This window comes from Anser anser (genome assembly GCF_964211835.1).
Source record: "Anser anser genome assembly, chromosome: 1".
NCBI lineage: Eukaryota > Metazoa > Chordata > Aves > Anseriformes > Anatidae > Anser > Anser anser.
The window spans coordinates 104,020,157-104,039,214 of NC_139720.1; the positions used below are offsets into that span (position 1 = coordinate 104,020,157).

Consider the following 19,058-nt stretch of genomic DNA (forward strand, 5'->3'; position numbering starts at 1 on the left):
CTGAAATCCTAAGTCATCGCTGCAACAGCATTCATCAAAAGACAATGGGGAAACAGACAGAAAAGGGTAGAGCAGCAGTGAAACAGAGGGAAAGGAACTGGAAGCAAACAAAAGGAGACAGAAAAGGGAGAGGAACTTTTTCAGGCTGGTAAAGGAAAAATTGAGAAACAGCTGGGGAAAAGGAGCTGGCAGATGGATAGGAGAGGCAGAGAGAAGGAAGCATTTTCTTTCCAAACTATCATTTCCCTCGGAGGCCACTTTTTCCCCTTTGTCCAGCTCCTCAGCACTGCTCCGTGTATATGCGCTGTGTAGCTGCAACACAGCACACAGAGACACTCCTCTCTTCTGGAACTGGGAGCTGCTGGTTATGCACCAGGGCTTGAAGCCTACCAGCTGCTATTCATCTACCCCTTTGTTTCTGCTCCTAACTCTGCCTGCCTGAGCTTCTTTGTGTCTTCCCGCTCCCGAACTGTGCCCAGAGGAAGGGCAGCAGAAGCCTCTGACCTTCCCCGCAGTTGCCTATTCAATGAGATACGCGCTCCCCTCCCCTAAGCCCCCCAACGGCCGCTGTCTGGCTGGAAAAGCCACGCTACGGCTCCCCTCCCCTCCCCGACCCCGGTCCTGACGGGCGCCGCCACCCGCCTCAGCGCCCCCCGCGCCGTGCCCCGGGCGGCCGCGAGATGGCGGCGGGAGGAGGGGGGGGGCGGGCACGGCCGCCGGTTCCAGCCGGCTGCTGCGGGCAGGGTGAGCGCGCCGCCCGCCCCTCTGCGCATGCGCCCCCCGCCCGGCGGCGGGGCGGGCTGGGGCAGGCGGCGCACGTGCGGGCTCGAGGGCGCGGGGCTGCGGCTGGCGGCCGCCATTTTGCGGTGCCCCGCCGGCCGTGCGGCAGGGCTGAGGCGTGGTGGGGCACTTCGCGCTGGGCGGGTTACGTGTGTCACGGAGTAAAGAGGCGGGTGTTCCGTGCGGTGAGTGGTAACCGGGTGGTTACGGCCTCCAGAGAGGAGCCTGGTGCTGCTGGTTGAAACTGGGGACGTGTGGTGCGGAGTTGAAAGGGTTTTGGGGTGAGATGGGTGAAACCCAGAGCTTGCTGCGAACCCTGTTAACTGGGTCAGTTTCCTGACACCTAGTAGTGTGTTCAGTACAAAAATTAGTATAACAGAACCAAAGAGAAACCGAGGTCACACAAAATTCAAGGTAATTCTGCACAAGTTTTCGTAGTCCTCATTTAACATTGTGTGAAACAAGCACAATGTGGCCATTTTCTCACTGAAACATAATCCAGATTTTTTTTCCCTCCACAGGAACATCTGTGTTCATGTGTGAAGCCAAGCATTCATGTGTGAACAAAGACATTTATTTACCTTGCCGTATATTTTTATTATTGAGGCATCCAAGTGGGAAACAGAAACACTATGAGACTTAGTTGAGCAAATACATAGCTATTGCAGACACATCACAGAGGCTGAAGAAAATCGGTATAAATGTTAGGCTTAGCAACATTTGCACCACCATTTCCCTCATCGGAATCTCATATACCCAAACACAGACAGTATATGGAACTTTCTGGTGTCAGTAATGGATTAATGACCTTCGGACTTCTGCTTCAGAACTAAACGGCTGGTTTGCATTTTTAGTGATCTCAGTGACAAAAGATGTTTCATGGAATCAACCGTGAAATCAGATTTAGCATACATTAAAGCTTTGGGCTAGTCCTTACGTTATCCATTTCAGAGTGCATGGGAAACACTGCAAAAGAGTACCAGGAATGCATGGTGTTCAGAGGCACCCATTCGTTGCTGATACTACAATTAGATTTCTTTCCTGAAGGGTGAAACTAGGTGGTAGTCTTCTGGACCACTGACACAGAGGCCACAAGCAAATGTTCTTCCACTGTCAAATAGTGAGAATTTTGTCCTAGGAATAGATTAATAAGTGACGGGAGAGACCTCACCTTCACTGACAAAAAGGTATATGCAAGTATTGTTGCAGAGAAGTATAATATCTACATCCAACTCAGCTGCAGTAACAACACTTTAAAAATAACATAAAATTCTTCAGCTGTGGGCACTTCCTTAGCAGTATGTTGGTGCTTTCTTCTGCTCCACCCTTTTAAGAAATAGCGAAAGAATTTCAGTACTCCCTCCAAAATTACTTAAGTTGCTGGATGATGGGAAATTATTCTAGAGAGGTGCTATCCAACCTGCTCTTTTAACTGATGCCATGAAATTCAAAGTCTGTTTGTGCCCGAGTTTAATGTACTAGAACTCTGTCAGCTCAAGAAAAAGTAATAAAAGTGATCCAAGGCTACATTTTGCATGCAAGAGAGCTGAGAAGGCAAATAGTAGCTGATGGAATAAATTGTTACTAATAATCATAAGACCCAGCTGAAATATCTCAGTTTGAGATGTAGATCATATGTGTTACTGTCACCAAGCTGCGTGTCTTTCCTGTACTTGCGGAATGACTTTCACTCAGATGTCTTATAACCAAACACATACACATGTCCCCAAAATCTACATTACAGAATTTCCCAGCTGTGCAGTTCTCTTCTTTCCAAAAACTGTTAACCATGTTTGGGACGCAGAGGCACCTGCCTTAAAGCTTGTCTACTTACAGAAATATAAAAGAAAAATATGTGCTATACATTTGTTACGTATCACTGTAGTTATAGCCATGTACATCCTAAATTCTCCTTCCTCTTTGCTTTATACTGTCTTTAAAGCAGCATACATTAATCCAGAGGAATTACGCTGAGATAAATATATCTGCTAAATGATGTGTTGAGGTTACACATACCTTCAGTAGTGTAGTGATACCACAGTAGTTTTCCGTTAGTAAATTCCCTATGTAAACAAACCCATGCACCTCACAACATGAAATCGGAGCTTTTGGAAGTGTGAACTTGATGCATGTGTGAACTCTATTCCAGAAGGCTTAGAGTATAGTAATTCTGCCAAAGAGCGTATTATTTTGTCAATGTCAAACTGACAAAAATACTGTCCAGCATTTTGGTGGCTATTTCTTTATGCATTTATTTACCCCACAGGGAGTTGCATACAATTACCTCCTGCTCTCAAGTTTTACTTTTCATTGGCATTTAAACAAGTGCTAGTGTGTTTTTCTCTATGCAGTTGTACAGAGTCAGGCAGATGGGAACCTGGAATCCAGAAGTGGTATCTGGCTTGCAGCCATGGACTAATAAGGAGCCAGAAGTATTGGCAAACGACCTAAGCAGACAGGCAGGCAGTGCTTCAGATGATGTCTGAGTAAATGGGAATTTTGGCCACTGTCATCGTCTGTGAGGTAGCCCTTTCCATGCAAACTCATTAGGGAAAATGTTTTCAGGAGAGCTGCGTGAATGGCTTTGAAGTTTAGCGAGTAGAAGAACCCAGACATTTTCAGAACCAAAGAAACAAACCTATGTGGCCTTTGGTAAGGTCAGACTTGGAAATGCTCAGTGGTGTTTGCATGTGTATTTTAACCTTCAGCTGTAATTTTGCAGAAGGAATAGCAAAGTAGGAATATATGATACTACGGTACATCATTCTGCAGTATGAACGAATAAACATTGCAGCAAACTTTCGGATATTCTGTCATAGAGCGTATACATTACTATTATGGAAATCTATCCCATGTCAGTTAAATATAGGGGGGTACTGCATTAAAGAGTCGGATGCCACATCTTTACCCTGCAACTGCAGGTTTCATTGCTTGTCTGGAATGGTTCTGGATGTGTCAAGTGTAGATGAACTACACTGGGGAGGCATGGAGTATTGTAAGCATCTGCCAGTCAGGTGGGAGAAGTAAGATGGTTAGCATGGAACTGCCACGTGTTAAAAGGCAGAGGAGTAGGTTGAATTTGTTATGTTCCTGACAGGATGAATATTTGGGAGTATCACACATAACCAGGTGAGAATGTCCCGTATTTGAGAAGTTGCGAGTATAACACACGGTTGAACGATATATATGCCGCTTCCCTGGGGCACAGACTGTGTGTGTTGTATCTAGATGTTGTGAAAGCAGATGAATGAGAATTTCATACAAGGCAGAATCAGGGCAGTAAGTTGAATATGTGTGGTGTGTATGGTGAGACTGCATCTGGAGCGATTTGTCCACTCCTGAGCTCCTCAGTATGAGAAAGGCATGGACATATTCGACAAGTCCAGCAAAGGGCCGTGAAGATGATTAAGGACTTGGAGAATCTCTCATACAAGCAGAGGCTGTGAGAACTGGAACTGTTCAGCCTGGAGAAGAGAATCCTCAGGGGGATCTTACTGGTGTGTATAAGTACCTGACTGAAAGGAGTAAAGAAGGTGGAGGCAGATTTTGGTCAGTGGTACCTGGTGAACAATCTAATCAGTAGGCACAAGGTGAATTACAAAATACTCCATTTAAACATAAGATTGTTTATTTATTTATTTATTTTACTGTGATGGTGGTTAAACACTAGCACAGCTTGCCCAGAGAGATCATGGAGCCTCCGCCCTTGGAGATGCTCTAAACCCAACTGGACGTGAGCCTGGGCGACCTGCTCTAGATGAACCTGCTCTGGGTAGGGGGGCTGGTCTAGACAGTCTCCAAAGGTGCCTTCCAGTTTCACCAATTTTCTGATCCTGTGGTGATGGACGGAATAGAACTCTGCGTCACATGTATGAATGATAGTTTATATATGTGAAATCCATGTACGTGCCCCTCAGTGCCTGTGGGGCAGTGGTGTGGGTTTGCTATACACATGGCACATGTCAAAATAATTAACACCATTGCATAGTTGAGAAGTTCTTGGAAATATCCTGCTGACAGTTGTGGTGACTAGGCAGCTGGTTGTACTAGGGTTGTTAGATATGTGAGCGTCATACAGGGAGCGTTTTGGTCACACCACTCATGAGAAGGAAATAAGGCAATTGACAGGTGTAATGTAGAAGTTAGGGGATTGTCAATGTGTGCTGCTTAGTAAGCAATCCTATGCTGAGAGCCTAAATTCGGCCATATATGAAAGTATAGGAGATGTGGAAGAGAAAGAATCATCAGGTGTGTTGTGTGAAAGTGTGCTTGGCATGTATTTTGGGGTCTGTGGCTGTCAACATGAAATACACAGATAATAAGCTGTAGCGTGTGTTGTGGTGTGGTATGGAGGAAACTGAGTAGGTGTGCCACAGAAACTGATAAACAAGGTGTTGGTTAATACCTCGAATGTGTCATATTCATTTGTTGACAACAGTTATTATTTTAGAGGAATGATAGCAGCGAGGGATGATGCAGCCCAGGCTACACACTGGGTATGTCAAACATGTGATGTTGTATGGCAGGTGGTGTGTGGGATATGTCACACGTTTCTCTGTCACACGAAGGACAAAGGTTCTGGCGTCGCGTGCCACATGCCAACAGCAGCGGAGGGAAGCGTGACAGGCATCATACACTTCGCCGTGCCGCCTCGGGATACCTGTGCCGTGCTGTGGGCCGGCGGCGGTGGCACGGGGCACAGCACGGTTGGAAACACCTCAGGGGGCTGCGGGAGAGACTGGGCACGGCCCGGCCCGGCCGCCCGAGGCCCCTTTTGTCCCGCCGGGTTGGGACGCGGGCTCGGCGTGACCGGTCCCTCCTGCCCCTGCCTGAGGGGGGCGCTGCGGAGCCCGAAGCGCCGTGGGGGGGGGGGGGGGGGCGCGGTGCCGGGCCCGGCGGCTCGGGGCAGCCGTTGCGGCTCGGGGCTGCGCGCGCCCGGCGCCCCGTCAGGCGGGAGCGCGCCTTGCCTTGCCGCGCCCGCCCCCGCCGCGAGCTGCGCGCCCCGCCTCGCGCCCCCTCCCCCCGCGCGCGGCCGTTGGGCGCCGCCGCCACCGCCTCAGTCGGGCGGCGGGAGCGAGCGCGGCGGGGGCCGCGCCGTGGCTGGAGCGGGGGGCGGCGGCGCAGGGAACAGCCGCGGGGAGGAGGAGGAGGAGGGGGAGGACGGGGCGCGTCTCCCCGCAGCCCGCTTCGCCCCGCAGCCTCCGCCTGGGCCCGGGCGGTGCCGAAGCGGGGGCGCGCGCAGCCCCGCGGCTCCGCTCCGCTCCTCTCGGGCTCGGCGGCGGCCGGGTGGGCGAGATGTCGGGCTGAGCGGCCGCGAGCCCGGGGGTGGGGTCCGCCGCGCCCGGGGGGTTGGGACCGTCCCCTCGGCCGTCCCGCCCCGCCGCCGCGCTGCGCCCATGGTGATTGTGCATCGCGGCGCGGAGCCGGGGCAGCGCTCCGACCTGCCGCCGCCGCCTTCCCACCCCGCGGCCGGGCCGGGCCGGGCCGGGCCGGGCGCCCAGGTGGGTCATCGGCGAGACCGCCCCCCGGAGCACCGGGGTGTGGGTGCGGGTGTGCGTCTGTGTGTGGGGGGGGGGGGGGCTCCGCTGCGCGCCCCCGGGCTGCGAGGCGGCGGCGCGGGTCGGGGCCGGTGTGCGCCCGGTGGGGCGGCCGGAGCGAGGTCCCTGCGGCTCTTTTGTTGTCTGACGGTGGGAGAGGCGGCTCGGCTGCCGCGGGCTCCCTCGGCGAAGTGTGGCAGCGCGGGGACGGTGAGCCCCGGCGGCTGAGGGAGCATCCCCCGGGCGTGTGGCTTATTGTGTGCGCGGCACCGCTGGGAAGCGGCCCCGGGGGGCCTGACACACGGGGATGCGCTCCTGACCCGCCGCGCACTTTGCTCCGGTCTTCTGATTTGGATTCCGAGTGTTCCTCGGGGGGAGGGGTTTCGGGAGTCACAAATGAGTGCGAATATTAGGTTTTAGAACGGAATCTCTTCGCGTGTTCACGTGTCGACACAGATTCACCTTTCCTTCAAGCACGCGTTCCTCAGTAAACGAACAAACTGCTGAAGCTTCTGTTGTTGGTGTTGTTTTTCCTTCCCCCCCCCCCCCCCCCCAAAATGGGTTTCTGTGATAGTATATTTCTGGAAAATATCTGAAGTTGCACGTTTCACCTGATTGGTTCATCATGTCTCTTTTTGGTTCTTCTTGCTCTCTTGTATAGTACCTTTTCTTCCATTTGAATTCATTTTACTAGGTATCTTTGTATGTTTGTCTGTGCCTGATGGGGGTGTTTCTTTTTCCTCCCTAGGTGTTGGTGTCTTCAGGCTCCTTTAGGGGTTTAGCTCTGAGGAAGTAGAGACACAGGGATTGAATCTATCTCACACACAGAACTACAGCTCCACACCAGTATTCTTTTCCCTTCGTCCCATCCCTCCTCTCCCACAGGGAAGTTCAGTTTGGTAACTGCCTTAACGGTCATTCACTCCCCTTTCCCCCTTCAGAAATCTGCCTTGGTCCTTGAGGCATCAGGTGGACACTGACAGTTCCAGGTGCAGGGGAGCGTTCCCGTCGTCGTTCCGTGCGTGCTTTGGGAGCTTCAGCAGCACCCTTCCCTCCATCGGAGTGCGGTGCAGAGGAGGCATCCAGAAGACCTGCTTGCCCTCCGTCTCCGAGCGGTAGTGGGGATCCGGGAGAAGGGGTACCTGCCGCGACACGTGACATCCTCACGGAGCCAGGACCGAAGCAGCGCTCGGCACGCCGAAGGAAGCACCTCTTTGGCACCTTCATCGTCTTCCGCTCCTCCGGCACCAAATTTCTGGTAAGTCCCTTCGGCCCATTCATTCATACAGTGCGTGTGTCCCTTCCCCCACGCCAGGCGCTAGGAGAAGCATGCACAGAGACCGAGCGTAGGGTGGGGGAAGGGAGGAGGGAAAAGGGGCTGCACGCACAGATCGGGAGGGAGAGGGGTGTTTTGTGCCACACTGCGGAGGAACCCGCACAGAGGCGGAAGACCCTCTCCTAAGGAAAGCGGCTGATGTTGGAGGAAACGTGTGCTTTATTTGCGCGGCCGTGCATACACGTACACGCCATGCAGAGCAGAGGGGGATGAAAAAGCTGTGAGCCAGTTGTAGACAAAAAATACCGAGGCGGAAGTAGGATAGCTGATGTTGGCTGGTGTTGACCAGCTGATGTTGCCTTGTGTTTCTGGGGGGGAAGAGGGTAGATTATTCCCTGGCGATCAGGAACTGGGGTGTGTGAATGAGGAATGTTGTCACCTACTTGCAAGCATGAACATATATGAGGAAAGGCTGGGGGTGTGGATGCCAGCGTTTTACAGGCAATTGTGCCTGGAAGGATTGCTGCTAGCATCTTTAACATCACTCCTTGCAAAGGTGGGGAAGAGCGGATGAAAGCCATTGCAGGGAGTGCAGTTGCAGGGGTGGAGGGTTGTACTGGGAATGCATGGGAAAGATTAGTGTCTTTCTGTATCCTCTGACTCTCTCTGACAGTCTACAAATCTCACATGGAAAAGGAGGTGAAAAGCAAGCTGTGCTTTCAGAGGTGTGCTTGGGGTTTACCTGCTTGCAGTGACTTTAAATTCTGTGCTGCATGTATAGAGGGCGGATGATAATGCAGCAGCACTGGACAGATTGCACTGCAGCTGCTCAACGTATTATATAAAATGCATTTAAACACGTATTTTAATTTTAAGATTTTTCATTTTTTAAAATTTGTTCTTTCCAAAGATTCTCAAACAGTTATGTGACAGCTTGATGAAAACAAGTCTCTGGTAGACAAGAGAGGAATTTTTCTTCAGGTTGTCCTTAACCATCACCGTAGAGCAGCAGTGTCAGGAATGAGTTGATTTATGTTGGGCTTATTTTTCTCAAGCAATTTTAGAAGTGGTTTAAGATGTCTTTTTTTTTTTTTTTTTAATGTCAGTATATTTCACCTTGGGTTATATTCATCCGTGAATGAATTTATCCATAAATCTTAAGGTTTTCTTTAGATAATCATCATTCTGGTATCTTATGGGGAACAGAATTAATTGTTCTTTATGCTTGAAAGAGCTGTTTTCAGACCTGCTCTTCTTATGGCATAGGAAAGTCATATTTCTGGGGTGTTTCGGATACTGCCCTGTTCTCACTAGGGTGACACAGAGACTTCCACGGCAAGGATGTGATGGATCATATGCTGGGTCATATGCTGCACAAACCTTAGCTAAGTGCTTAACCAATCTGATACCTGACATTGCCATTATAATTCTGCCTTGAGGTATCTCCCTTGTTATAACTTAGGAGTGTCTGACAAATGGTTTTTAGGTCTTTAGTATCTTGAGGTGTGGCCTCCAAACCAGCATTCTAGAAGCTGCTGTAATGGTAGAGAAAATGTTTTCTGGAAGTATATATGCAGTTTCAAGCCTTAGCTAATTTAAGATAGGAACGAGAGCAAAATACCTTTTTCCATCTTGAATAACACTATTCTGGGAAAAAAAAAAGTATTAAGGGATATGCATTAATGATAAATGTAGAAGTGCAGTGTTATTCATAGTGAGATGACTGCTCGGAGTTAAATTTTTCCTAGTTCTCCATTTCCCATGGCAATCATGGCTGTCAGTCTCTTTGCTCTTTCCTTCTCACTTCTGTGAGATTTTTATTATCATGATCTGAGCTGTCGGGATTAAGCATGCCTAGAGGTATGCTAAAACTAAGATTATGTTGTACCTCTCTCTTAACTGCTAAAATCCATGCAGTTATGTTAGCAGTACAGTGTTGTAACCGAAGCCAAAAGTCTGAGCTAAGGACTAAAAAAAGAGGTGGTTCCGGGAGGGGCTGCTGATAATAATTGTTCCAATAACTTGTTTCCCAGATTGCAGCAGACTCCCATTGCCTACAATGCATAGGATCACAAGTTAGGCAGTTGAGATAGCTAGATCACATTGATTTCTAATGCTGCAAGACATCTAGAATCCCATTTGTAATTCCCATTGGGAAGAAACAACCTAGCCTTGTTTTAATATACAAATGCACTGAGTAGTTGCATTTTGAATAGAAGGGATATGGAACGATCTTTTTGTGTACTAGATACCTTTAACGTCACACAGTTATCAATAATACATAAATGAATTAGTATATCCTAATAATCAGTTCCTTGTTTCAGCTTAGGGGAAAATACCTTACAATCAAAAAGAAGAAGTAGCTAGTCCATTTTTGCTCCTGCTGTTTGGTGTTGAAGACAGGACAAGGAGTAAATGGACAAGGGAGGCCAATCTTTCTTTTGTGGAAGAATGTCCTTAAAGCTCTTCTGTTTGAAGAGAGCTTCAAAATTCCCCTTCAAGGGAAAAAGGGTGCTCTTCAGATTTCCAGATCTCTCTGGACAGCTGATATGATTGGCTAAATTCCCTGTTACGCCAGTAAAACATATTCTTGTATGATGTAAAGTAGAAAAGTAGCACGGTGACTGCTTTTGTTACAACAGCTGCTAAAGGTGTATTACAGATTCAAGGAATGCAGGAAGAAATAGATTTGCATCTGATGGGGAAGGGAGGAAACTGCTATGTGAATGCCAGAATGAACCTAGGTTAAGCAATACAGGGATGCCACGGCTGAAAGTTCAGGTTCCACCAACTTTCTGTATAAATTGAGAAGTTCACACGGCATCTCTCTGAAGTAGATGCGGCAGTGATTTCTTGGCTAGTCTGGTACACAGTTTGATTTCTGTTACAGAACTTTGATGCCACCCTTTTACCTCTCCCATTCTGTTTTATGCAGCTAAGTCTATATTTTTTTTTCCTTGTTGCTTTTTGTTCTGTAAATCCATTAGTTATTGAAAAATTCCACTTAAATTGACTGTAGTAACTTTGAGGAAAAACTGCATTTAAACTGGTTGTCTTGAAGACTTTTAAACATCTGCTCTTCCCCATATATATATTTTGTAATAGGTGTTCACATGGATTAGCAAATACTTAACGCACACCCAGCATTGTCTCAGGCTATGTCTTTTAAATTGAAATGGCTGGAGTTGGTTTTCAGGGAAAAATTCTGGAAATCCAACTTGAGAGCTTAATATTCTTGTGCATCTGATTGCAAGGCAAGCTTTCCTCCTACAGACCATTTTCTTGAGGATGTGGGAGGGATTGTTAAGATGTTTGGGTTAATAGGGTAAATTGCAGGTTTTGTGTTCCATGAGACTTCTTACATGATCAAAATAGAGATTATAAGGAGAGGCTGAATTCAGTAAGTAGATTCTGTTTTTAGGAACAGAATGTTAGGTTGATGGGAATATTTCTCTTGGTGGAAGAAAATTGGTATTGGTTAGGAGGTCAAGGACCCTATAGTATGGATTACTCATTTATGCCCGTGCCACAGACTTAAAGCTTGATCTAAAGTGAGTTCCTTAATCTTTATCTCAAGACCTAAGGTTGCAACCTGCCTATGTTATGTTGAGATGTGAGCCTTAGCCTTAGTATATACATTTATAAAACTTTCAAGATTTCGAAAAAATAGACGAACTATTAGGAGGGAGATGAATACATGTACAAGGTATTTTTGATATGGTTGATGGTTTAATATGGTAGTTGGATTGGAGTGCTCTAGCTCCTTACAAAACAGAAGAAAGATGGAGAGAAGAAAAGGAGATATATATATATATATCCTTTATATATAAAAAGAAAACATATTATATATATTTGTTTTTTTTTTTCTTCAACGCTTTGCTGATTTCTAAGTAAGGAAGTGCTGAAATGGCAATCAGGGGAGGTGATGGCATAATTTCCACCGATTTAAAGGGTTAGAAGTGGGGCCATGTAGAAAAGAGATGTAAGAAAAATGGGAGCAGATCTCTGTTGGCAAAGAAATCATGTTAGTAGCAAGCAAAAACAGGGAGAAGGTTGCAGTACAGAACATACATGCTCTTTTGTACCAGTGTTAGAACCAGTACCAAGAAAAAAAATGAACAAACATAAAAACCTCACAACAAAACAAACCAACAAAAAACAGCCTGAAGATTTATAATGGCTTCCGATTTTTTTAAAACCATGACAAAGTCTGTCTAGTATATTTTTATGTTCTATATGTTCTATAGCTTTTTTTTTTTTTTTTTAATTAGCTATGCTATCCTGCTAGATAAAGCTGCTTTTCAAAAGAGAAACGGTAGGTGGGGCTGTTTGGTCTCCCCAGTGATGCATGCAAATAGCAGAAATAAAGGTAAATTGACAAGAAGCCTTCTGAACTGTGCTGTAAGAGTGCCATTTCTGAAAAATATAGCTTGTCCCCATTCTTACCTGAGGGTGTTGCCCCAGAAAGTTTTCTGTATACTACTGCACTGAGAAATCCATTGTTGAGAAAACCAAAAGTGGGGCAGGATCTGACAGTTGTCAGCACTTGCATGCCCAAGTCTCACCTTGCCCTTTTCACTTTCAGCTGCTTTGAAGGAGAAAGGGACTGTTGATGCAAAAGATATTTTTACAGTCTACCCCCTTTCATACCCATTTTCCTGCAAGGAGCAAACACTCATTATCCCGTTGTTCTTGATCCAGCATCTTGCCTGCTGTCAGGGGCTGGTCTGCATCTGTGATTGCCTTTCCCTAGCTTCTACTTTCTTTCAGTCTGTTACTATGAAGAACTTTAGTCCTCGGCTTTATTGTTTCTTCTAATTTACCAAAGGAATGGAAAAGCAGTCACAGAGTCTTTAGGGTTTGCTTGTTGCCACTACGGTTCCTAGTACCAGGAATAAAAGTGGCCACCTAAAATGTTATCTTTCTGTTGTTTAAGAAATAACTTTACTAATAGCAAAAACATGTTTCTCAATTAGAAAAAAAAGGAAAAAAAAATCAGCTTGTTATAGGGGTTGCTGCAAAACATTCCTTCTGCCCTAATACCTACTGCAGAAACTTGAGCCTAGAACAACACACACACACACACACACACACAAAGTGAAAATTCGTTGGAATATTAAATGAAGGCAGTTGTATACCTGTAGTCTTGTCTGTGCTTGTATCTTCTGATACCATGTCCTGTCATTAAGACTGCCAGGCAAAATGACTGTGCCTATCTGAGAGTTCAACTCTGTTTAAAAATCACGTAAGTATATGTGAAAATAATGATTTTTACCTCTTTGTTTTAATAGGAAGATTTAAAATATGTGGCAGAAAACAGCCCTGTTTTTTTCCAGAATTCTTCTTCCTTACACCATGCTGCTTCCTGCTTTTGTTTAAAAATATGCAAATGAGTGTATTTTTTCTAGTCCATTAACGTATCTGTGATTGTTTTGCAGCTTTTGAAATACTTTAGTATATAGTCAAAACCAGTCAAAGTCCTCTATGTTCAAATCAAGAGGAACACTACCTTGCTTTTATCACTTCTAATATTGAAATTCTCTAATGTGAAGTGTTCTTTATGTCTTTGGTGTTGAATTCATTAATGCTGTATATATATAAAGGTTATTTTTCTTTTTGGAGCAAGGAAGAGGGCTAACACTCAGATTTAAGCCTTGATTTTGCTTTAGGTTACATTATTGTTTAGTAATAACATTATGTTGATGCTCCTTGTTCCATCAGCTTTCCAGCGCTGTTATGCATAATACTAAATATATTTCACAGTAGTTGTGAAATATTTGTAAGAATGAATCAGTCTTGAAATACTACTATAGAAAATTCTGTTTTGATGCGTTTCATCCTTTTTTGTCTGGGCTACTTTTCTAACAGAAAGAATTTGGTTGTCATCTGTTTTCTATATGTTGGAAAGAGAATCCACCTGTTTATAGGGTGTAAAGCCTATCACAGGTGTTTTAGCAGTACCTAGGACAGCAGCGGAATTATTTACAATTGTAAGAAATTATCCCAAATGTTAAGTTGAATTTCTAGCCTTCAGAGATGGCCACTCAAGACGTTTTCAGTCTCTGGCATGCTTCTTGGTTCTGTCAGGAAAGGGGGGTGGTATTACTGCTACCAGTAGTTATGTCAAATGTATACTTCTTGTGGATGAAACTAGGATAAGAGCCAAGACCTGAATTTAGCATTTGGTAGGTAGCCATTGAATGTAAATGGATTTATTTCTTTTGTTACTTCTGTTACAGATTAGGCATAGACATTGCTTCCCCACTTGGAGGTTGCAAGTTACACTCCAGTGAAAAGGACTGACAGAGGGAATAGGACTCAGGACAGTGGGGAACATGAAGATAGAAGCCTTTGTACTCTAACAGAGTCTCATCTTCTCCACCATCTAGAGAATTTCCATTGAAAAGAAACCTTGAAGGTTGCAAGACAAGTCCAAGATGTGCAGTTCAGTTGCTCCCAGGCTGTGGTTCTTAACAGACCGTCGCATCAGAGAAGATTACCCTCAGCAGGAGATCTTGAGAGCCTTGAAGGCCAAGTGCTGTGAAGAGGAGCTAGATTTTCGGGCCTTGCTGATGGATGAAGTGGTCCTGACCATTGAGGATGGAAATCTTGGTGAGGATGAGATAAGGCTGGGAAAGTGCTGAAAGGGTCCGTGTAAAAAGATTATAAAATGAAGTGTGTGTACTTTTTGATAATGAATTCCATGTGTGCCAGACTGATATATTTAGATATATCATCTAAATCATGTACATGTACATGATACCATACGCTTTAGCATTTATTATGATAATCAAATCTAATTATTAACTTTGTCAGTTTGTGTTAGAACTGCTTTTGTCCTTCCTCTGTAGTACAGAGAGTGGGTTTGCTTTAGCGTGTTGATTCCAGGATAAGGACTATAGGACCTCTGAATTAAGACAAAATTACTGAGTTTCAGTTTTACACAGATGCTTCAAGTTCATATATCATATTTTAAAAGTTTTAGGGGACTTTTTTCCTCTGTTTATGTTCTGGCTCCAAAATATCAAACACAATATGAAATAAAATAAAAGGAATTTTCAGTGAACAGTACAAGCTGTTAGGGCGGTAGAGGTAATAATGTGACATAAGTAAAGCATGCTGCTGTACAGGTGGGTATTTATAAAGAAGAGAAAGGGACTGACATATAAAGTATGCACATCAGAGTAATTTGAGCTATTACTACAACTTACGGTGTTTTAAACTAAATTGTAACATTTTTATTCTGTTTTCTGATTAGCTATTTTTGGTGGTGATTAAAAATGAAAAGACATTATGGTGAGTTAGAAGTGTTAAGTAAAACAATGCTGTAGATAGTAAGCTTATGTTACAGGAAGAATACCACCAGTCAATCTTCTTAACACTATTATAATGTTTTTACAAGTTTTTTAGTTTGGGTTTCCTAAAGGAAGGAGACTGCAGTTGTTTTGCATGTGTACCTCTTCCATTCCTCTTCCCAATGTATCACTCAAAAAAATATCATTGGAGATCCAGGAAAGAATTACATTCCTGCGAGTTGTGTTTGAATAATTTCTGTGTAGGAAGAAGATGTACAGGTACCCACAGCCTGAAGAAGAGACTGCCACGTTAGCTAATGCTTTGTTTCTTATTGAGGAATCTATATAGGAGGGAAAGCTTAAAGCTGACTCTGGGGATAAGCTTTGGTCAGTGTTTGTTGTACTATATTATAACATGAAGCAATCAAGGATAAAACAGAAATGAGTTGGAAAATGAGTGTCTACTACTAGAAAATGAGTGTCTACTACTACACACCATTCTTCTACTAAACATTCCTACTACTAAACTTTCATTTTGTTAGTTTTTTGTTAATTTGCATTGTTAGTTTTTATTTATTTATTTTATTTTTTATTCTGAGATGTCAGAGACTTTTTAATCAGAGACTTGAAATTCTGCAGGATGTCTTCAAGTCAGAGAAACTTCTTGTCAGGAAGTCTGAACATCTTTTTGCCTTGAGTATGCAATGCTCTGGACAGTATGTTCTGCTAAGGCAGCCAACCAGAACTGTGGCTGCAGTCAATAAGATTCGTAGTTTTTGCTTCAGCTTTTCAGTACTGTTTTTATTTCCTGGTGATGTTTTCTTTCCTGTCTTCTGCCTGTATTTGGAGTATTAGTTATGGTAAGCACGAACTGTGGTCCTTTCTGTTCTCTTCCATTTAATGCTGCAAGAAGAAAAGATAAAGTATGCAAATTGGAGAACTAATACCAAGAAATGTATAGTGTAAGAATGAGAAAAAAATAAGGAAATAACTTGAAAGAAAAAGCAGAAAAAGGAAATTTGTTTTCATATGTGTTCATTCAAAACTGTGTAAGTAACTAACCTTTTCAAAAGAGCAAGTTTAAACACTGTTGTGGATTTGTGTGTGTGTGTGTTTTATATCGGACAGTTCTTTCTCCTGGAAAGAGATGAAAAATTGTGCCCCTCAATTTTTCATTTTTCTTTTTCCCAGTGCTTGTCCACATGTATTGGTACAGATTTCTGGTTGAGGATACATATAAAAGTTACGTGCTTCATATTCTTCATTAAAGTGCTCAGTTGGACTAGAAAAAAGGTGTCCTGGAACAAAATGCAGTTAATGCATTCTGTACCCTTTCTGTAACCTGCTGTTGTGTGAGGGGTCCAGACTGAGTAAAATTTTGTGTGACATAGAGGGCTTCGTCAAGAGTCTATATATTCAGTGGATAATACCTGTTTTCGCCTCCACATTTATTGTTTTTGTTGAAAGCTTCGCAATACAGGTCTCAAACTCTGAGGTTAATACATTATATGGAGTAAGTAGTAGGCTTTCACATACTCAAACTTGTGATTTGGTCTTTTTTTTATTCTTTATGGTCTAGGTGATTTCTTAAGTTAATTGTTAAGAGAAATTCAACTTGACTTTGTAAAGTTAACAATTGAAGGATGCTATTTAAAACTTTAGAATGTGGCATTTTCGTACATGATATAATCAGTGATACTTCTGTGTGGTCTTGATGGCTGTCAGAAACATGGATGAAGAACTCAGAGACCAAAAATTCAGCGTAGTACATTAAGAAGCTTGAAGTCATTTGCCTTACAGAGGGAAAGTGGAAAGGACACTTAACTTACGAGGAGTTAGCAGCACAGCAGGACACGTACTGAGGCTGAAAACTGGCCCTTGTATCAATTATGTTGTATGCTTTGATGGTAGAGCATGCTGATGTAAATATCACTGAAGTCCAGAGCCAAAGACAGATCTTGAGCAAAATTATGACTCTTTCAAAATCCGTATGTCAGAGAATGGTAAGAGTTACCATGTACCATGCCAAAGGGAGAGGGAGAGCTAGGGTTATTTCAGTAAGTGGTCACAGCAGTAGCAACTGGGTCACTACTCTGCTGTATTGCAGGGTTGGATGGGAAGTCTGGCTGGATCCCCAGGCAAGCCAACAGCCAGCGTAGGTCCAGCAGGCCCTGCTGGTGCCTTTTCTTCTACAGCCAAAACCGGGGATGACCCAGCATCCCTAGCATCCTCCTGCCCCGGCATTACTGGCTACATGATGAACCTTTATCAGGGTCTCTCTGAGTCTGCCGGAGAATTGTGTGCAGCTCAAGATCTGCATGATAGGTGCTTCAATGCAGCATGAGTCCGAAAGTGACTGGAAATGCAAATTAAGAAATGTAGACTTAGTTATTCCTTTAGGTTTAGAAGGGAACGCTTAACTATTACCAAAACAGGTTAAGTGTACATCGACATAAGTTCAACAAATAGTTTTTGAAAGCGACTATGGCTTATTCCCCATCTTAGTAAGTGCAGAATAAATAAATGGAAAATCCCAGATGCATAAAACAATGATTGTTTTTCTGATTCTTTGGTGGGCTGAACCTGCTGAGGTGGTTACTGAATCAGAAATGTACGATACTGACACATGGGAAAGGACAGAGATACATGTATGGGCAAAAATGTAGGGTAATGTTGCAGCTGTTTTGATTTAAGATGGCTCAGACTATGGTGCAGCCATAGCCTAAGTTTCTTAAGAGAGAAATTCTAGAAGCTAAACCAGTCTAATAATAATTTGCTACTGAATGGAGCAGCCCTGTGCCTCTTCTGCTTTTCCAGCCTTGTTGGTGCTGCTTGCTGTGTTATAAGGCCTTCATTTATCTTTGGGCTTGCTTTCATGCTGTAGCTAAGCTAATCTAACCCAAAAAAGGTTGATCAAATTCTCTGCTCTTTTGCAGGATCTGGCAATTGTATGAGCTGAGTGGGCTAATTTAATGGAACACTAACTTTGTCCAAATATTTAACAATTTTCTGTTGGGATAGCTTGGTGCATCAAATCGTTTTGTGGTTACGCAATTGCAACCTCTAGTACAAGAGAGCAGGGGAGAATGTGGCTGCTCTTTTAGGCAATGGCTTATATCTAGGTGGATATAGTTATAGATTCAAAGCATAATTTAAAACTGGAATTTTCTTGTGGACAGGAAATTCAGTAGTATCAGCAACAGGTTTCTTTTGTTTGCTTGCTTGGTGTGTTCCTGTGAAGCATATGCTGTTTGCTGCTATAAGGAAAGCACTGGATTACTAAATTAAATGGCTAGTAGATTAGTCTGGCAATTCCTGTATTCATTTGAAACAAATAGCAGATAATTTAGCAAATTTAGCATGACGTTTTCAGACATGCATCTGAAGTCTTAACAGTGAGTGCTGTTAAAATGTCTAATTTTTAAGTATTTGTCTGTTTGCTAGCCTAATGATACGACTGGCTTGGAGAACTTGAAACTAGACAGATTAAAGCTTGTGAACAGGTGCACAAAGCCTAAAGGAAGTCAGAATTTTGAGAGTTAGTCAGCAGGAGACAAAATGTAATTGATTGATTGTCTCCTTTTTCTGAATAGAGCACTCTTTCTTCTTACCTGTGTGTAGGGCTTAGCAGAAATCTTCCCCACAGATTACACACCTTAACTGTAGAGATACGGAATTTAAGAGCTGGTGGTTGATGAAGGACTGCCTACATAACTTTGGATCTTTCATTCATTAAAATCTATACAACAGTGTCTTCATTGAAATTTCTCTGCTAGCAGAATAGCAGAGCCAGCAGAATTTTGAGATCACTGAACCAGCAACATATCAACTCCTTTATTGTAGGTATTTGGAATCTCCATATTTTCTGATACTCTCCGGTGGAGGAAATTAGTTTTGAGGAAAGTTACTTTTGTGAACTTCTAAATATTAAAGATGCTGGGCTGAGTTGAATTGGAGAATCCTACAGCATAAAACAAAGTGTGAACCTTTCTTAAGAGCTTCTTGACATTTCTTTGGGGATGTAAAAGCAAGTGATCAAGATGTAATAGTCATCTGTGCTTAGGCAATAATGCTTTGTGCATGATCAGGTCTTTTCTGTAGTCAGGTGTGTGACATCAGGGAACTGATTTCATTGTCATTCTTTTTCTTTCTTTTTTCTCAGAGGAAGTA

At 43.9% G+C, this 19,058-nt stretch overlaps 1 protein-coding gene across 3 annotated transcripts in view; it reads left to right on the forward strand.

Annotated features, from left to right (window-relative positions):
* Window positions 1-5,875: 5,875 nt before the first annotated feature.
* RIMKLB (ribosomal modification protein rimK like family member B) overlaps window positions 5,876-19,058 on the forward strand; it is a 49,455-nt gene continuing 36,272 nt past the window's right edge. The window contains exons 1-3 of one of the 3 annotated variants that reach the window (XM_083827220.1): window positions 5,876-6,281; window positions 7,066-7,575; window positions 13,983-14,205. In XM_083827220.1, coding sequence (XP_083683346.1) covers window positions 14,031-14,205 — 175 coding nt within the window. In that variant the 5' untranslated portion in view covers window positions 5,876-6,281; window positions 7,066-7,575; window positions 13,983-14,030. Of the gene's footprint in view, window positions 6,282-7,065; window positions 7,576-13,982; window positions 14,206-19,058 lie in introns of those variants that run through there. The other 2 variants (XM_083827221.1, XM_083827223.1) reach the window with 2 other exon arrangements.